This window comes from Drosophila simulans, chromosome 3L, assembly GCF_016746395.2.
Source record: "Drosophila simulans strain w501 chromosome 3L, Prin_Dsim_3.1, whole genome shotgun sequence".
In the NCBI taxonomy this organism is placed as follows: Eukaryota; Metazoa; Arthropoda; class Insecta; order Diptera; family Drosophilidae; genus Drosophila; species Drosophila simulans.
The window spans coordinates 1,679,116-1,698,907 of record NC_052522.2 but is presented as its reverse complement, the minus strand read 5'-3'; the positions used below and the strand labels follow the sequence as shown (position 1 = coordinate 1,698,907).

The following is a 19,792-nucleotide window of genomic DNA, read 5'->3' as shown; positions in this document are numbered from 1 at the left end:
AAGTGTTACCAGTGGGAAGAGTGGGAATAGTGACTGTTCACAGTGGATATTTCCTGGGGAGTGCGCTAGGGCCACACTACTACCTCCTCTAACACTCGCGAAGCGGTCACACTGGCGAGTGCAGCTAAGTAAGTCGGTTGTCCGTTCTTGCTGAATTTAAAATAAATTAAATAAATTTCAGCTTCGTGCGGTGGTGTGCGTACGCAAATATAAAATAAAGTTAATTGTAATTGCGGTGCTTGTGAAAACGAAACGAGCTCCAATTGAGCGACTAAAATACTTAAGTGCATTAAAGAATTGCGTTGTTGTGCGTTGCGCCCGTTGTTCTTATTGTTGTCGTTGGTGGTGTGCACGAAAAATAATTGTTTTTATTCAAAGAGGTTTGCATTTTAATTGCTAAATCAGCTCAGTTGCGAGTAGAGTGCCAAAATATAGAGTCGTGACAAAGAAAACAAGTTTTTGTGGTTGGTGAGAAAGTAAAAACAATAGCAAATATTTATATATAGCTATATATGTGGTAACGCGCTGTAAGCATTTAAAAATACAAATCCTCTCGAGGTTTTAATGGCCAAAGTTTCGTAAACGTGTAAATTGAGTGGAATTCGATTGCGAGTGCATTCTTGCTTTGTTTTGAGTGAGAACCGAAAACCAGTTTACACCGTGCTTCTTGCCAAGGTGAGTTTTAACCCCAATCGTGGCAGTTTTACGTTAATTTTAGTCATTGTTATGGTGTTAAAAATAAGTGTTTTCTTCTGTTAAATGTGCAATTTCCCCTGGACTTACGAAAGTTCCAGTTAGCTTTGTCTGCTCTCTTTTCCTAACACCTCTCTTCTTTCCAAACGAGCGGTTTGTTTATGGCCGCAGTAGTGCACTTGTGTGCGTGTCAATTAGCGCTTTTACTGGGCGCACACCAAGAACAGTTAAACCTGTTCTGGTTTCTCTTTCGCACAATTTAATGGCCTTTCTTTGGCTTTGGTTTTGCGCTTTCGTCGACTTCTTCTTCTTAGTATCTCATGCATGTATCTTTATATCTGTCATGCAAAATTCTCTTTCATCGACCACCACCTCGTCCCCTGGAAACCCGCATCTTGTGGATTCTTTCCAGTTTCCAGAAAGAAGCTTCCAGCTGTCAGAGCCGCAACAACAACAACGCAGACGGATCAAATGAAAACCCAGCCAGCATAAACTCACACACATCGAAATTTCCTAACTAACGCACACAGCTGCAGTTCCTTCCAGATGAGATCCACAGTGAAATACAGTCGAGCATCTGTAAAGCGTACGTTATGGGTTTTTTTTTAAAGGAATTCAATGGTTTTCGAATGCATATGAATGCAAATGCATGTACATTCAATGTGTGTACAGTCTAATCATTTCGTATATTGCACACTTTTAAATGAATTTTGTGCAATTTAAAAATATTGTATATCAAGTCGCAAAAAATTTTATTGCGTTTGATTCCTTATGAGTGCTGATTAAGCTATCAGTTCAGCGACATTTCCTTTTACTTTTGAATATGGGAATGCCCACAAATTAGAATTTAGATACCTTTGTTGGTTTTTAAAGAATTCATTAAATAAGTATGGAACAAACTGCGATCATATTTCTCATACAAAGCATTTTTATTTTTCACACAGTTTCCTTAACCAAGCGATTTCCAGCTCAGCCTTATATTTCTGACACTGGCAATGGAACTTGATTTTTATTATCATACGTGATTTAATGAACAATGCCGCCTGCTTAGGGCTTCGCTTCGAAATGCAATGCACAGCGAAAAGACCCCACGAGCCATTGCAAAATTAAAAGCTGAAACGGCACTCAGAGGTGCGCTCTCCCCACCCTCATATCGTATCATATCATACCATACCATACATGTTACAATGTCTGTTCAGGTTCCTTTATGGAGCCGGGCTTTGTCGTCGCCATGATTACTCAGCTTTACTGATAATGCTGGGTGGAGTAGCAGGGAGTGACTGGGATGCAACCTCGTGGGGTTTCTTGTCCAATTGGGCGGTGGTTAGAGGACAACCCATGAGTCGGGATGTTCGTTTTCCCCTTATGATTGCGACAGTCTCTGTTCTCTATGTTTTCGCTTTGGGTTTGCATTATCCAACATTTTCCTTTGCTTTCTCCGTATTGTTGCAAGTGCATTTCGCTTTTGCTGATGATTATGCATAATTCTGGCTCGTCTGTCTGCATTGCAATGTGTGGGTGCCTTTCCACTAGAATAATATACACATGTTTGCTTGGTTTTCAGCTGAAATCGGTTCTCTTCGCTGAATCAATCGAGAAAGCTTCTAGCTCTATCCGAATTCGGGCTAGAAATCCGAGCTTCGCCCGCTAATTGGCCAATTCCAACTGAGGTGTTGAGTGTGGGCTCACCTGTGAAATGAATACGAAACAGCTGAAGTCACTGGTTCTGCGGCTGACGTGGTTATACATTAATAGCTCAGATACTTCATTATGGCAGCTAACTGCCATAATGAGAACCCTTTGCTTGCATTAGACTGTTCACTGAATGTTTTGATTGGCCTAGCATTTAAGTTGTTCACAAATGTAAGACCCTTGACCTCGTGCAAACTAATATTCTTGCAATAATAGCATTGTCTCAATTTCCTGATCCTGAACAACTTGCTTTCATACCAAATCAATTTCTTGCCATTAAAATCGTTTATTATTTCTACAATTGTTTATGCCAAATCTGCTTTGCCAAGGCGTTGAATTGCCCACTGAACGCCAAAAATATGCGTTGCGGTTATTGTAGATGTGGATTCAGTAAATTCGACTTTGATTTCGCTATCCAAAGTACAGCTCAAGTGGAGAGCTCCTCTTATGTAGAATAATTCTGTTTACATGGAGCGGGAAGCGACAATCTTTGTTTAGCCTTTATCAAGTGCGCAGTACTTGAAGTTGAAGAATATCTGGCTCATTTTCCCCTTATGCTTATGATTATATTAACCCAACTCAAATCCAGATGCTTACATATGCATTTTGCAGTTTCAATTGAAAATACACCCAAAAATATACACAATACAATACCTATTCTTAGCTCTGATGGATGTTAAATTGGAACGAAAATAGGCAATGCTTATACTTCATAAAATATGATTCTAAATTGAATGAAATAGATGAATCCCATTGATTTTTGATCAACAAAGCTTTCTTCTTAGTCCGAAAGTATTCCGCAGCTTTTTGTTTGCACGATCCACTTGAGTGTAATTTCTTTCGATAGCTTTCATCGAAAATCAGGGAATTAGTCATATATAAGTACCTATGTATACATACATTCCAAATACTTATAAGGGCACGTAGACAGACTGTCAGCGGAAATAGACTCGTAACATACTTCTAATCAATCTCCTAATACATGTGCTAACACTTTATGGTCCTCATTTGGAACTTCCTCAACTCTTCGCTGGCCCCTTCCGATTAAGAACCACAATCAGTGCGAATCATCGGGTTGTTTCTGCTTGTCCAATACTGGGCGCAGATAAGGGCGAGATATGATATTGCAGCAAACATGAGGTGTGCCACAAGTACACACATGTTGGGAAAGGGCGGAAATACAAACCTGCGATTTGACCCGAAGTTCTGAGCAAAATCCGAGCCTTAGCCAGAGACTTTTGTGAATGAAATCCAAGTGACTCAGCATCGGAACAGATGCTGGGCATGCGGCATCGATGAATGGTGAATGGATTCGATACTCGATAAAACAAACTGTGCCGAACACGTTTTCCATTGAAAAATCTCGCACACTCGCCGATTATACAACTAACAGATCCGTATAGTTTATAGACTATAGTCTAGCATTGTTTAGCCTAAGGTGACTCATCCACGACATATTTATTTAGCTCATTAAAACAGCAATCAGGCGTGTAAACAAATAAGTAAATTGCGAGTGTAAGCTCGTTGTCTCGTGCAAGTTCGCATTTTAATATTATCTACATATGCGGAAGGGAAGATACGAGTTTATTTGCTCCTTAAGTGGCAAAATGAAACTTAATGACAATGGGTTAGAGTAACACTCTAGTTTATGGTTAATATTTTTGATTCCAAAGGTTTATACTTTGTTTTAAAAACGTGGACTCTGCTAATCGTTATTTAGCATTCAAAATGCAAAGTGAATTAGTCCAGATTGTTGGGTTCGCACGATTTCGTTGTCCATCGTAATTTATATGTACGATGTTACGGGATGATTTGGTATTATTCTATTAGTGTTTGTCCATGACCGGATTACGCACCTTCCGTTCCGTGGATTTGCTTATATATAGAGAGGCTAAATTAGTCACCTACAACAGAACAAATATCAGTGAACCTAATCGCTGTTGGGTTGGAGGGGGAACGCCTGCGGCGTTCTTATCATCCGCCCTTATCACTTGTAATCTCTTGAGCAAAGTCGAGGGGTTGCCAAGTGGTTATCTCTGTCTACTTAAATTTATATTGCCCCAGATGTTTATTATCGTTTCAGTGTTGGCTATTTTTAGGATTGTAGTAAGTATCTAAAAGGACGAACACATTCACGATCTGCTCTAAAACTTGAACATTTTATTAACACTGCGTTTCAAAAAATTTCTCGTCTAAAATTTATTTGGCGCCGTTGGCAGTTCATCACGCGATTTCTGGCTAATGGCGACCTTGGCAAATACCACTTTCTGATGAGTTAGGGGAGCACCTGCCGTGCGATTAAGTGAATCAGATTTCTCGCTGGCAAGAAATGAAGCCAGCAATTATCTTTGCAATATAAATACAGATTGTAGATCACGACAATCGCCCAGATAATTGTAGGTACTTTCCAACTGACCAGACATGGCTGGCCCGTGCTTCATGTCAGTTCCAAATAACCAAGTACCGAAAGAAAGAGCTCTCTTTTGTCCGCGATTGTCATAGATAATTTCGTATATTATTGTGAACTTAATGTTTAATATTAAAAGTGGATCTTTATTTCCTGAAAATCAGTGCTGGCATCAATTGCAAATGGTTCGGCATGGGTAATTTTACAGATAGCGATCCACGTTTATGCAATCCATTGTTGATGGGTCACTGGTAATTGTAAACCACGCTTGGACATTACTTGGCCCAGTTCACACGTAGACTTGACATAATTAATGACAAGTTCTCAATATCTCTTAGCCCCATGTTGGGTTGAAATTCGAGAAATTCCAGAGGCGACCTCTGGACACTTGTGAAGTAGGCCCTGGGGCACTGAATGGAAACTGGAGGAGGTTCTCCTGGATTTTCCCGAGTCACTGAGCGCTTTTCATGTGCCGTGGAACGCAGATGTGACTGTCGGTGGCCAGTGAATCATATAATATACTACAGATGGGGCTTTTTGCTGGCGGGATGCAATTGAAAGTGAAATTACAGAGAGCATGAACAACAAAGGCCCACAATCTGCGGTTCTGCCCCATGAGCGGCGGAAATGTTTTCGTTTTGATTTGTTCACATCCATATTTATCGTGCAGAATAAATGGCAGAAATAATACACACAATAAATGGGTCTGATGAGTGGCGAACAAGTGGCCAGCGAGCGGATAAAGCTGTAAACAAATAAATACTTTTGCGATTTATCGATCAGATCACACATAAGCAGATGGCCAGATATTTAACACCTTTGAGCGGATTGCAATCTTCCAGAATGAAAACAACATTCGAAATGGGGAATGATGCAATAATGCTATACGGAATATAAACCCAAGCCTGAATCCATGAAAACACAAATGTTTCTTTGTTGCTGCAACACAAAATATATTTAAAATTCAGGTGGTTTCTTCTTTCTGTGTCTTGTTTTATTTTGTGGAATGCGCTGCTTTAGTGTCATTGTGTGAAAAGTCTGTCTAATACTTGGGGCGAAGGAGCTTCTGGGTGCTGCTACTCCAGCCTTTTCCCTCCACTTATGGTCTAAAATACGCGCCGGTTGAGATGACGGACACCCCCTGCCAACGCGGTCCTCAAGGAAAAGACGAAGGATATGGCGAAGCCCACAAGGCTGAGAAGGAATAGCCAGGGCGTCACCAGCACCACGATTAGAAAGAGAAAGGTGTCGTTGCCCTTGGCAATGGCCAGCCGCCACAGCATCTGGCGCAGGTAGCTGCGCGACTGGTACTTGGTGCGTCCCAGGCGATAGCGAATGTCGCCGCAGAGCCATCCAAGTCGCGCGACCTGGCGGAAACACACAACCACCACCAGGGCGATCAGATGCAGCAGCAACAGAAGATGCTTGGCGATAGCCGACTGTCCACAGCGCTTGGTTATCACCTCCAGGCGTTGGCGACGCTGCTCCGGCAGAGTGGACGTTACGTAGTTGATGGCACGGCGCCAGCGGGATACAGACAATTTTGCGCTCGCCTGCTGACTGCATAGGTCGCTCTCGGAGTCGGTTTCTGAAAGTGCGGCTATACGCGGTGCTTCATGCTCCTGCCATTGTGTCTGAGGGGGTGAGGGGGTGTTCTTTAGCTTCGACAGTGAAGACATCGAAAGGTCGCCCTCGTAGTGTCCATAGTAACTGGAAATGGGTGGCACTGGGTAGCGTTGGCCACGTCCCACTCCGCCTCCGCTCAAGATTTGCTGGGCCATCGCGGGAAGAGGTGACGGCATCCTGGGTAGCCCAGCCCCATCGATCAGAGAGCGCTGGCGGCTAATGGAGCGCATCATCGGTTTGGCGGGCATCTTGCCCAGAAAGGGCATCCCGTTGAGACCCTCGGAGAACCCAGCGGCGTCGCCGAACTGTGGTGCATTGAAGTTGAAGGCACTGGCTCCGAATCCTCCCGGGCCTCCATTGAAGGGTGAACGTTGATTGTGCATCCTCTCCTGCTGCGCTCTTGTTTTACACTATAATCGGATTCCTGGCACCTCTAGGGATATAGTTTCCCAGATACTTATTGAGCAGCTTTCAATTTCTGGCTGTGTTGGAAATTTTCTACATTTAGACTGGACTACCCTGGACAGGTGGCTACGACCCATTGTATCCGACGGGAAATACTATGTGTGTTTTCTAACGATTAAATCTAGCCCTTTTCAGAAACATGTATATATGCCTTTTTATATGTATATTGGTAGTATATAAAATCATACGGAGAAAGCCTGATTTAGTGAAACTCATTCTCTCTTTGTTCTTGCAGTTGAATTCGATTTAATCGCGGCTTGAGTCATCCTTTAGTTAATACTGACTGTTATTATCAGTTCAATGTGATCCGCCAGTGAAGCTGCATCAGTACGAGTAACTCATTCCAGGACCTGGAAATCACTGCCACCATGTTGCGGGTAATCCTCATGGCCTGCCTGGCCCAGCTGGTACTGGCTCAGGCGGATCTTAAAGATCTGGATGGACCCAACATCTGCAAAAGAAGAGAACTGTAAGCTTATCCCCTGTCACGACAAATGAACTAAATTAATAGATACTTTTACCTTTAGGTATAACGTAGACGTGGTCTACACAGAACTGCAATCGTTCCAGGAACGGGGCTCCACCTGGTGCGTCACATTCCCGCCGAGGTGCTCCACCTATCGCATTAAACACCGAGTGGTCAACAAAACCAAGACGATTGCGAAGAACCGTATTGTGAGGGACTGTTGTGGTGAGTTGGGAATTTCTGGATGTTTGACTTTACTTTACATATTACCACTTTTAACCGCTTTTAGATGGCTACATCGCAAGCGCAGGAGAATGCGTGCCGCATTGCTCGGAACCCTGCCAGCACGGTAGATGCATCTCCCCGGAGAAGTGCAAGTGCGATCATGGTTACGGAGGACCCGCCTGCGATATAAGTTCGTTGATCCCTTAAGCTAATCGTAATTTGTCCCTAATGAATCGCCTTGGGTGTTCCAAGGGTTCGGCTTATCCCAGAAACAGGGGTTTTGAATTTTGAAACTTCAAGTTCATAATATTCCCGTATTGCCTGCGATGAGCCGAGCCCCGTAGATAAGAGCTTGTGTAATCACTTAAGCAGCTTTGAAGCTCTGTAGTTTTAAATGCCCTTGCAAAGATTAGAAATTTACTGTGGGCAGAACTGATCTTCCGCTCGAGTGTAGATTTTATTATTTAAAGTACTTTCAGACCTTCGAACAGCGCAGAGCTGATACGTAGAAACCGACTCTAATATATTATGCAAATTTTGATACAGCCTTAGTCGATTCTCAGACCCAAAAAAAAACCCAACTTAAGCCAGAAGAAAATAATCTTCCAATATGACAACACATTAAAGTCAAACAAAAAGCATACAAACAAAAAAAATAGGAAAAATAAAAAATACCATAAAAAGCTCTACACCACACACATCTTGGAACGTAGGATGGAGGATGAGGACTCAGATTACCTGCCGCTGCCGAACACCAATAGCTTGAGTATTCCGAATGATCCGGTCATGCTGGCCGTGTACCAGCTTTACAAGCCGCCCCTGACCGCCAATCGGAATTTACTCTCGGAGCGTAATCGGGAAATCTTCGCAGAGGCGTTTAATGATGCCGACCAAGTGCCCACTTTGGCGGATCTGTGCGTCCGACAGATGGCTAAACGTGGAAATGCCAACGTGCCCGACGACGTGCTCCAAGATCCGCGAAGGATGCGCGCCCACTACGATACCCTCGATGTGGATCTGCCTCTGCGCGAGTGCTACTCCGTAGAGGATGCGAGCTACTGGAGGCGGGTGGTCTTAGCTAAGAGTTCCGAGACATGCCTTGCACTGAAGGGGTTGCAGGATTATGACTGGCGCGGCAAGGGACTGAGCCTGAAGTACATGGAGCTGGTGGAGGCCTGTCCGGCCGCCCTTTGGCCAGAGAAAGAGATGACCGAACTAGCCGTGCTGATAAAGGATCATGTTCGCTTCATGGACATTCGGCACCTGCAGCCGCTGTCGGAGTATGCCTTCCGGAAAACAAAACGTGAGGAAGACGACTCGGAGCCGGAAATATCCTCCGAGGAGTCCGGTGGCATAGAAATCTCCAGTGATGAGCCAATGACACCCGAAGACGGTGATGAGGAGGGGGAGGAAGAAGAGGAGGGGGCGGGTTCCTTCGCCTCTGAACAGAATAGGGCTATTGGATTCAATACAAAATTTACGCTGAATGCTTCCGACGATGAAGATGACTCCGGCAACGAGCGTCGCAAGCGTCGACATGAACGGAACGTTGCCCGACAACGATTGCGGGATCTAAAGGCGGCCAGGGAGGCGGAGCACGAGGAGCGCAGGCGACGTCGGTCCGAGATGCGGAAGCCCAAGGAACCAGAGCCGCGAAAGAAAAAGAAGCGAAATCAGCGAATAAAAGGCACCTTCGATATCCGCGTGGAGCCGGAACCGGACGATGGCGACGACAAGGTTTTGGACAAACGCAACAAGCAAAGATATCTGACGCATCTACAACAGTTAAAATATCCGGAGGAGGACTGCGTCCACATCGATCTTAGCTTTGTGCGCCACTTTGTCAACCTGGTATCGTTGAACCTGGAGTTTCTGGGTCCGGCTTTGGGTAGGAAGTACCACAAGCGGAACGTGCTCTTTTCGATCAAGGACATGGTTCGCCTGGCTAGAGGTTTAGTGGCACTGCAGCAGCTGCAGATCTTCCGGCTTCGAAACAGCAGACTTAATAGCTTTAAGCTATACACCGTGTGCCGGGCTCTGCGCGTATTGCCTTTGCTGGAGGTGGTGGACTTTGGGTACAACCAGATGACGGACGACTGTGGCCCCGAGCTGGGAATTCTGCTGGAGCGGCCGCAAATGCTAAGGTCCCTGGAGCTGGAGTACAACCGACTGGACACGCGGGCCATGTCGGCTATCGGAGAGGCACTGCAGCGATCGAACCTCACCAGACTGGAGTATCTCGGATTGGCCCACAACAAGTTGAGCGGCGACTCCCTGTCCATCTTGTGCAACGGCATCAAGGGCACCGAGCATGTGGAGGAGCTTAATGTATCCGGCATCGAGGCGAATCCTCGGACAATTGTGGACCAACTAGGCGATCTTCTGCGTCATCACGATCCATTACGTCGGCTAATAATGGTGGCCATTCCTTTAGGCCCGAAGATGGGCACAAAACTTATATGTGCCCTCACCGCCAACATGAAGGTTACTCATTTTGACTGTCGCGACTGCGACTTGGACGAGCAAGAGGAGTTCGAGGCGAACGTGGCAGTCAGGCGAAACATCTTCTTGGGCGGAAACGGCTTTGTCACCGATACTCAGCGCTTCCCCAGCATTGCCGACGTCTTGGAGTTTGCCAAGACGCTGAAGCATCCGATGGTGCAGAAGGTAGAGAACGACATGGCAAAGAAGAAGGAGTGCTTGCCGTTCTGTCCGACCCCATCGCCAAGTGTCCAAAGCCTGGCGGCGCAGTCGCTGGTAACGGAGGAGTCGGAGTACGATATTTGGCAGATGCTTGGCATCACAAAGAAAGTGACCAAGGTCGCATCTCCGGTCGAAGAGCTAGTAAAAAAAGTCAGTTCAGTGTCGGTGATCAAGGAACCTTTTGTCTACAAGCCCAACGAATTCAACATAGACGAGTTCCGAGCTCACGTTTTTCTGCCGGGGACGAGCAACAGGCACTCCTACTTCATGAAAGAAAGGCGAATGGATTAATAATCTGCTCGCGGGCTTTTTAATTGTCATCAAAATTGAATGTTTTTACGATCAGCAAAAAGGAAATGATAAATTTGTCTGAAAACCATATGCTATTCTAGTCGAAATAATATTTAAGAACCAGATTATTATTAAGGTTTATATATAGTTTATAGCCTTTGCAAGGGCATTCTATTTTTGGACTACCAAAGATCTGCACGTAGTGTCTCTCTAGCTGTATTTCTGCTATATGTTATATGTTGCTTTGTAGCTTTTGTTTGTTTTTTGTTTAATGCCATCTTGACCCGAAATCTAACCCGACCACCCACAACCTACACTCCACTGTCTCACACACCCATGCAGTTCACTCCGGCTCAGTTATCCAGGTGCAAGCAGGCCTTCGGTCACTAATTCCCTCCACCAAAACGGGAGGTTCCGGGAGCGGAACTTCTTCCGGCTCCTGGGTTTCCCGTGGCTAGCAAGCAAAAGGCAAAAGCAAGAAAAAAGCAACTAACTGTCGAACCCGTACCTTGTGATCCGTAAACGCAGCTAACCAAGTTTGTGTCACTCTTCGGTAGATTGCCCACCCGGCTGGTATGGCCGGAACTGCTCGATGCAGTGCGACTGCCTGAACAACGCGGTATGTGAGCCCTTTTCAGGCGACTGTGAGTGCGCCAAGGGCTACACCGGAGCACGCTGCGCGGACACCTGTCCGGAGGGCTTCTTCGGGGCCAACTGTTTGGAGAAGTGCCGATGCGAGAACGGCGGCAAGTGTCACCACGTGTCCGGCGAATGCCAGTGTGCGCCCGGTTTCACGGGTCCCCTGTAAGTGGACGGGGAGGCGTCTTTGGCGGCACAAGCTTCTGGCCGAGGATTAGGATTAAAATGAATCGTAGAATGCAATCAATATTTTTCGTGGCTGTGATCTAAGGCCGTTGCATCCTACGTTTCATTTTGCTCCTGCTCCAACGCAAAACCCATACTAATACTCCGCTCCAACTAGATGCGATATGCGATGTCCGGACGGAAAGCATGGCGCCCAGTGCCAGCAGGACTGTCCCTGCCAGAACGACGGAAAGTGCCAGCCGGAGACCGGGGCCTGCATGTGCAATCCGGGCTGGACGGGCGACGTGTGTGCGAACAAGTGTCCGGTGGGCAGCTACGGCCCGGGATGCCAAGAGAGCTGCGAGTGCTACAAGGGAGCGCCCTGCCACCACATCACCGGCAAGTGCGAGTGTCCGCCCGGATATCGCGGGGAACGCTGCTTCGACGAGTGTCAGCTGAACACGTACGGATTCAACTGCAGCATGACCTGCGACTGCGCGAACGATGCCATGTGCGATCGGGCCAACGGAACGTGCATCTGCAATCCCGGCTGGACGGGTGCCAAGTGTGCCGAGCGGATCTGCGAGGCGGACAAGTACGGGCTGGACTGTAACCGCACCTGCGAGTGCGACATGGAGCACACGGATCTGTGTCACCCTGAGACGGGGAAGTGCCAGTGCAGCATCGGATGGAGTAGTGCTCAGTGCACCAGACCCTGCACCTTCCTGCGCTACGGCCCGAATTGCGAGCTGACCTGCAACTGCAAGAATGGAGCCAAGTGCTCGCCGGTCAATGGTACGTGTCTGTGTGCGCCGGGCTGGCGCGGACCCACCTGTGAGGAGAGCTGCGAGCCGGGCACCTTTGGTCAGGACTGCGCCCTGCGCTGCGACTGCCAGAACGGAGCCAAGTGCGAGCCGGAGACGGGCCAGTGTTTGTGCACGGCCGGATGGAAGAACATCAAGTGCGACCGGCCGTGTGATCTGAACCACTTCGGACACGACTGCGCCAAGGTGTGCGACTGCCACAACAACGCCGCCTGCAATCCGCAGAACGGAAGCTGCACCTGCGCCGCCGGCTGGACGGGCGAGCGGTGCGAACGGAAGTGCGATACCGGAAAATTCGGACACGACTGCGCCCAGAAGTGCCAGTGCGACTTTAACAATAGCCTGGCCTGCGACGCCACCAATGGAAGATGCGTGTGCAAGCAGGATTGGGGAGGTACTAGCGGGATTTCTATATACCTCATTGAATTCACCTCATCAAGTTCATAGAACACTGTTATCATTAGCGAGATTTATAGGTTGCTCCGATCTAAAATCATAAAAAAATCAGTGATTCAATTCAGTTCAATTAGAGAATGGTATTCTTATTCTTGAATACTTTAAAAAAATGGTAGAGCTTGCATGATTTTCTTCTAACAGTAATTAAGTAACCCCTTAAAATTTGTTTCCTTTTTTAAAGCAAACTGTTGATATAAAGAAGGCAGTTTTCCATTAAATATTTAATATGAAGTGTAAATCTACTTATAACACGTTAATCAGTACCATCTTGTACCCTTATTAGTGCGCACTGAACTCATTACTTTCATTTTTGCATCTATCGCACCTATTTTGCATGGCCACGTTTCATTTCCTCAATTTAATTTGCTTTTCTGGTTCTGCACCTTTGTGTTCCTGGTTTTTGTTGTCCTTGTATGATGCCCAACGATCGAACAACCCAAGGCGTTCATTGCGAGACCAACTGTCGGAGCGGTTACTATGGTGAAAATTGTGATAAAGTTTGCAGATGCCTGAATAACTCCTCCTGCGATCCCGATTCCGGTAACTGCATCTGCTCACCCGGATGGACTGGTGCCGACTGCGCGGAACCCTGCCCACCTGGATTCTACGGCATGGAATGCAAGGAACGCTGCCCGGAGATCCTCCATGGTAAGCTTTATTGGATAAGAATGCAAGGCCAAAGCAAAACACACCCAAATACTCACATATACTCACACTTCAGGCAACAAGAGCTGCGATCACATCACAGGTGAAATTCTCTGCCGCACGGGTTACATAGGACTCACCTGCGAGCACCCATGTCCTGCCGGACTATACGGACCCGGCTGCAAGCTCAAGTGCAACTGCGAGCACGGCGGCGAGTGCAACCACGTTACCGGCCAGTGCCAGTGCCTGCCAGGGTGGACAGGTGCCAACTGCAACGAGTCCTGTCCCACAGACACCTACGGACAAGGATGCGCCCAGCGCTGCCGGTGCGTGCACCACAAGGTTTGCCGCAAGGCCGACGGTATGTGCATCTGCGAGACCGGCTGGTCAGGCACACGGTGCGATGAGGTCTGTCCGGAGGGATTCTACGGCGAGCACTGCATGAATACCTGCGAGTGTCCGTCTGCCAATTTCCAGTGCCATGCGGCCCACGGTTGTGTGTGCAGGAGTGGTTACACCGGCGATAACTGCGACGAGCTAATCGCCTCCCAACGTGTTGCAGACCAAAGCGAAAATTGTAAGATAAATCATTGATAAGGATATATTCCGCAACATTACTAACTCATGTCATTCATTTTTAATTGCAGCGAGCCGGGCGAGTGTAGCTCTGACCTTAGTCCTGATGACCCTGTTTGCGTGCATAATCTTCGCAGTGTTCATTTACTACCGTCGACGGGTGTCCAATCTAAAAACCGAGATCGCCCATGTACACTACACCCATGATACGAATCCCCCGAGCTGGCCGCCCAACCACAATTTCGACAATCCCGTGTACGGCATGCAGGCGGACACGCGTCTCCTGCCCAACAATATGCGTTCCAAGATGAACAACTTTGACCAGAGGAGCACGATGAGCACGGACTACGGCGATGACTGCAATGCCAGTGGCAGGGGTAAGATGTTTAGAGCACAATATTTTGTGTCAGTGCCTCATAGTACATTGCCTCCACAGTGGGTAGCTATTCGATCAACTACAACCACGACCTGATAACGAAGAACCTGAACGCGGACCAGACCAATCCGATTGTGTACAACGAATCCCTCAAGGAGGAGCATGTCTACGATGAGATCAAGCACAAGGAGGGCTACAAGGATCCCGGTATGTCATTAGACCTTTACACAGGCAGGCTTAGTAACTTCACAACTAACTATGTACTCCACATTTGCACACATTACGGCATGAATCAGTGAAAATATATAGCAAGATTTTGTTTCCCGAGGGTAAGCCAGTGTTAAAGAACCATTCCGTGTAGTGCATTGTTCGTCCTCACTCATGTCCAGTGTTTATAAGACCAATTTAAGGCAACAACAATCTAATTGTCTGAATTCTATACGCTAGATGAATACGATCACCTGGACTACTCACGACCCAGCACCTCGCAGAAGCCGCACTACCACCGCATGAACGACGCCATGCTCAACATCAACCAAGACGAGGAGAAGCCCAGCAACGTGAAGAACATGACTGTGCTGCTGAACAAACCGCTGCCGCCTACGGAACCGGAGCCACAGCACGAGTGCTTCGACAACACGAATACCAACCTGGACAACGTATCGACGGCGTCGCCCAGTTCCAGTCCGGAATTTCGCAAGTAGGCAGCCGGAACAGTCATTTCACACGCTGGTTAGATTTTAAGCCATCATATTTTAATTTGTCTATGTGTGTAGGGTAAGAATTGCCCAACTGAGTACGTAACGTCTTTAGCTTAAGTTGTTTCCTAGAACTTCAGTTCATGCTGTTATGTATTTCTGTGTAGGGTAGCATTTGTCTTGCATTCGATATGTAATTGTCTTTTTGTATTCTCGTTCAGCAAAGCCATGTCAGCTCAACCAATTGTAAATTATTATTTAGGGGCCCTTTACAACCCAGCAGAGGTCCTCACTTTTGTAAATGTCTCCTTCATTCGACCCAAATTGTACTGACATTTATGCTCATATAGGCGACTAACTCCCTAAGTGAAATCATATTAAATTAAGTACCTACAACACCTCTTCCTGGTAAAAGTGCAGAGTGCCTGTGAGGCAAACTCGGATCGGAGGTTGCAATAATTTTAAATCGAACCCATGCATATACAGATTGAAATCAATAGCTTAAGTATATGGTATTTATATTTTTAATAAGAAACTTATTTTTAGAGTGCATAAACAATACATTTATAGAGATCACATAAGGCATTGATAGACTATTTAAAATGCCGTAAAATATCGTAAAATTAATTGTTATCCAAATTTAATGCTGATGCTTTGTAAGAAGGAAACATTTGGCCAAAATTGTATAAAACTCATATTAGATTCTAGATCAAATTTTAAAAAGTAGTTCAAATATTGGAACATTATGATTGTGTCAACGTTAACCCATATAACTTTACCCTGAACTGCGTTATGTTATCTTCATATACACACATTTGATCTTGAGAGAAACGAGGATAATAAAGATGATAATACAAATATGTAAAAATATGCACTTGCTTTTCTACCCACTTACCCAGGTCAATAGTCACGCAATGGTTTTATATGTTTATTTAAATGTCTGTTTATGTTATTTAGTAGAAGCATCAAGTACAGTTATTATATAAATAGTTTCCGTCTGCGCTTTCTTCTTTGATTTCCTTTAAGCAAGTTTTCTATTACATAGACTACTCGTAATGCTAGGCTAGATAAATACAAGGTCCTGCGAAGGATCTCCACTCACGCACATACACATACACAGATACAGTTACAAGTATTCAATTACGGACACCGATACGAGTACAGTTTACAACTAGAAGCGTACTAGGGATCGCGAATGGAATGAGTGGCCTATGAGTGCTTAAGATGGGTATTAAGTTAATTCATTTAAATGTAGAACTTGACTTATTTTGGGGGTGGGCAAGTGGGTAGGCGGGGTCCTTTTGGAAATCTTAAAAGGGAGAAGGTGCTCTTTGGACAACTTATGGTGGTTGGACTCCATTTTTCATGAATGATACTTTACTCAGTAATGGAAAGATTCGAAATATAAAGCTAAGTAATTTAACACATAATCATGAGAAAATCTTAAAGATTAAGATATTCTAGATATAGCAATTATATGATGGATGGGTAATATGACAAAGGATGTCCATAGTTAACATTAAGCTTCCTAATCCCTTTCATATGACCCTAAGAGACCCATACCAATACCAGGCGGTGGAGGTCTACAGGTAGCCATGGCCGGCCACCTCGGCCGGAATGAAGCCCTCGCGTCCGTCCCGCGTCCGCACATAGAACCACTGGCGCTGATCCTTGGACTCGCGGCACTCGCACAGCGTCACGATCTCGCCCTTGTGCACCGCGATGCTCTCCGTGATGTAGTCCGTGTTGATGGCGACTAGAGTTTGCCGCTGGCCCACCTCCTGCTGGCGCCGCAGCGCCTTCAGGGTGGCGTCTGCCTCCGCCTGGTTCTTGGCCGGCTTGTGCTCATAGGGTGGCAGGGGCACCAGCTTCGGATGCAGATGCTGGCCATTGTGGCCGTTGGTGATGTAGGACACGTTGGAGAGGCGCCTCGCCGCTGGCTGTGACTGGTGCAAATGGGCTTGGGCACTCGCCTGCTTCTTGGCGGGCTTCGGCTGCAGGGTCACATACTCATCCTGAGAAGCGCCACTCTTGGCCGAAGCTGAACCAGACGCAGCCACCTGGCGAGTGGAGCGCAACTGGGCGTAGGCCTTCTCCACCAGGCGCGGCTTGGATGCAGCCCTTAGATACAGCTTGTCCACCTGCTGTTCTCCGTACAAGGAGCTGGTTGTGCTCCCACATTTCGTTTGGTTATTATTGTTGCTATGGTTATTGTTGTTGTTGATGGTGGTGGAGCTGATCTTGAGGACATCTTCAGTGGGCTTTGAGCTGCGTGGAGTGCGGGCGCCATCGGATCGGGTGCCACCTCGCAGGCGGATCTCCTTCTCCGAGTCCGTCATGTTGCCACATGGGCGGGGGAAGACATCCGCATTGGACTCCCAGCAGGGGGTGTTCCTGGAGCCCGCTCTCGCCTGCTGGGGCAGAATTCCCAGGGGCAGGCAGCAGGCATAGCCCACATAGCCCTCCTCCGCGTGGGGCGTTTGCACATACAGCCAGTTCTGGTTCTTGAACACCGCATTCACCACCATGCCCAGGGGCAGAGGGATCTCCAGTTGGTAGCCACCTGGTCTCGTTTGGTATAGGGTGCTGGCCGTGGAAAGAACCACGGGAATATTACCGGGAGTGGACAACGAGCAGCGGGAGAGAAACTCGTCCACGTTGTGGATCTCATAGCCAAATCTCTGCACACGATTGCGATCCCGACGCTTGCGATGCCTATGTCTCCGCTGCTGCTGGGGGGCAGCTGCTCCTCCGCCCGAGCCCCCCACTCCGCCGCCCTCCGAGGCAGCCACCAAACTGGGCTCCGAGTAGGAGGTGCACTTCACAGACTCCGCTCCCGTGACCGATCCCCTGGCCTCTCCCGCCTGCGAGGCACTGGATCTCGCCTGCTGCAGGCGGGAGGCCAGCTTCTTGCGGATCTCGTTCCGTTTTCTGGCCAGCAGCAGGGCTTCGCTGTGACCATCGCTCCTGGGCGCCCGCTGGGGTGTGCACACGAAGAGCAGCTCTTTGGTGGAGGCGGCGGCCACTGGAGCACTGCTGGGACCGCTCCGTGACACGTCCAGCAGGTTTTGGTTGCTGAAGAACTTCTGATTGGCCAGGTGACCGTTGGGCGGAGCCTGGTGGGCGGTGGGAGTGGTGGCATAGCCATTGAGCGGCTCCCCACCACTTGGTAGCTGCTTAACCCGGTATCGCTTCTTGGTAACATCCAACTGGGTGGGCAAGGGTTCTGTTCTGGGCGGGAAGACTTCGTTCTCCTTGCGATCCAGCACCTGGCTGTCCAGCTCCTTCGCTGCCTCCTTCTGCGGGGATGGGGGTGTTTGCGACGGTGGAGCCTGCTGCGTCTGCTGCTGCTCTCGGAGCACCCAGGTCAATGAGATGCGCGGCCGTCGCAGGCTCAGGTTCTGACCCATCGCCAGCTGCGGAGTGCTCTTTGCTCTCCCGCCGGCGACTAGTGGCAGCAGCTCGTCGATCTCCACATAGTCGGAGCTGTACTCGAAGCTCTCCTCCTGGTCCCGGTGACCAGGTGCTCGCACCGGAGGCGGGGGCGTGGCCGTGAAGTCACCCACGGAACTATCGCTGCTGCCGGGATTCTGGAGGATCAGGGAGCACGCGTTCAGAAGATCTGGACAATAGGCATCTGCAAGAGGAAATGGTATTTGTAATGATATGGTTTAAGTGGACATGGTTTACGTACCCCTTAATCCCCGCCTGCGTCGCCGCTGCCTTCTGGTGGCACTGGCGCTCCCGAATTCCGAGCAACTGGATCCGGAGCTACTGGAGCTATCGGTGCTGGAGGCGAATCGCAGCTGCTGCTGCTGAAGCTCCCGAAGTCGCCGTCTCCTTCTGGCTTGTTGACGTGCTGCCTGTTCGCTAGCTGCTGTACTTGCGCTTACTGGCGGAACTATCACAACACGTGCGGGGGCAGCTGGATGCACTGCCTCGGCCAAGTGCGATCTGTGTTCCTGGACTGATCTTGGTCTCTCCGTGTAACTGGGCGGTGGGGTCAAAGGATGCGGAGAGTAGTTCGGCGGCGGGGAGAATGGTACTCGCAGGGCGGACTCCTCAAGCACGTAGTCGTTCTCCTGGGCCTGCAGCTCTATAGTTCCAGCTCCCTCGTAGCCCAGAGGCAGTCTATCCGCAGGTGGGGCAGTGGTGATAGATACGTTGTCGCCATTTTGCCGATAGGTGGGTAACGATGTGGCAGCTGTGGTTGTCGGAAACCAAGAGAATTTCATAAGTTATAGGAATCCAAATTCTTAGTTATAATTTAACATCATTGCTTCCCCATGAGGGCCATTGAAGTGAAACCACCCCTTACTATCGACTTATCCCACTCTGACTTCGCATGACAATAAAAATTCCTATTATAGTTAAGAGTCTGCCGATTCAGAAACAATGACGTGACCTGGTCCGCGGGTCCTTCTGTGGTTCTGCAGTCAGTCCGAGATCTTCCCACTCCATCGGCTGGTCGTAAAGACCATTGAGACGCGATAACGACACCTGAAGCCCCGGCCAGGAGGAGGACAACTCCCACGCGGGGAGCAGGGAATATTTAAAATATCTGGCAATATAAATGTCAGGAGTCGGTTGGAGTGGGGAATCGAGGAGGGAGAAGATCGGAGGATTTGGGAATGGGGAATGGGTTATTCCCGCCTCCATATGCGGCTATCAAGGCCAAGATCAGCGAGCTGAGCTCCAAGTGGCCGCGGCGAAGGTGAAGATGAGGATGAGGATGAGATGAAGGAGCGGAGCTACCCAGGCGGGAAGCGTGGCCAATAAAATTCCAAACTGATATGCTCAATGGCAACAACGTGCCACAAGTGAGTAGTAAAATGTTGAAACGTG

The 19,792-nt window shown here is 48.0% G+C and overlaps 4 protein-coding genes across 7 annotated transcripts in view; 2 read left to right on the top strand and 2 right to left on the bottom strand.

Moving 5' to 3' along the window:
• The first annotated feature begins 74 nt into the window (after positions 1-74).
• LOC6736393 (protein draper) lies at positions 75-15,815 on the top strand. Of its 4 annotated transcripts, XM_016170458.2 has the most exons (12): positions 75-675; positions 7,119-7,352; positions 7,411-7,574; positions 7,639-7,764; positions 11,126-11,372; positions 11,551-12,590; positions 13,094-13,300; positions 13,374-13,874; positions 13,945-14,250; positions 14,310-14,456; positions 14,546-14,578; positions 14,697-15,815. In XM_016170458.2, exons 2-12 carry the CDS (start codon positions 7,252-7,254, stop codon positions 14,951-14,953), a joined length of 3,129 nt encoding a protein of 1,042 aa, XP_016029898.1. In that variant the 5' UTR covers positions 75-675; positions 7,119-7,251; the 3' UTR covers positions 14,954-15,815. The 4 variants fall into 4 exon arrangements, with proteins under 4 accessions (XP_016029898.1, XP_039150122.1, XP_039150123.1 ...); XM_039294188.2 differs by lacking the exon at positions 14,546-14,578 and having other exon boundaries at positions 76-675; XM_039294189.2 differs by lacking the exons at positions 11,126-11,372; positions 11,551-12,590 and having other exon boundaries at positions 79-675.
• Positions 5,721-6,982, bottom strand: LOC6736396. The gene has a single exon (XM_002083232.4). The coding sequence runs from the start codon at positions 6,799-6,801 to the stop codon at positions 5,899-5,901; it is 903 nt and encodes a 300-aa protein (XP_002083268.2). The 5' UTR covers positions 6,802-6,982; the 3' UTR covers positions 5,721-5,898.
• LOC6736394 lies at positions 7,788-11,109 on the top strand. The gene has a single exon (XM_002083230.4). The coding sequence runs from the start codon at positions 8,289-8,291 to the stop codon at positions 10,566-10,568; it is 2,280 nt and encodes a 759-aa protein (XP_002083266.1). The 5' UTR covers positions 7,788-8,288; the 3' UTR covers positions 10,569-11,109.
• Positions 15,816-15,862: 47 nt separating the features above from the next.
• LOC6736392 overlaps positions 15,863-19,792 on the bottom strand; it is a 40,817-nt gene continuing 36,887 nt past the window's right edge. Inside the window, exons 3-4 of the mRNA XM_039294191.2 lie at positions 18,642-19,151; positions 15,863-18,584 (exon numbers count right to left, since the gene is read on the bottom strand). Coding sequence (XP_039150125.1) covers positions 16,531-18,584; positions 18,642-19,151 — 2,564 coding nt within the window. The 3' untranslated portion in view covers positions 15,863-16,530. The remainder of the gene's footprint in view (positions 18,585-18,641; positions 19,152-19,792) is intronic.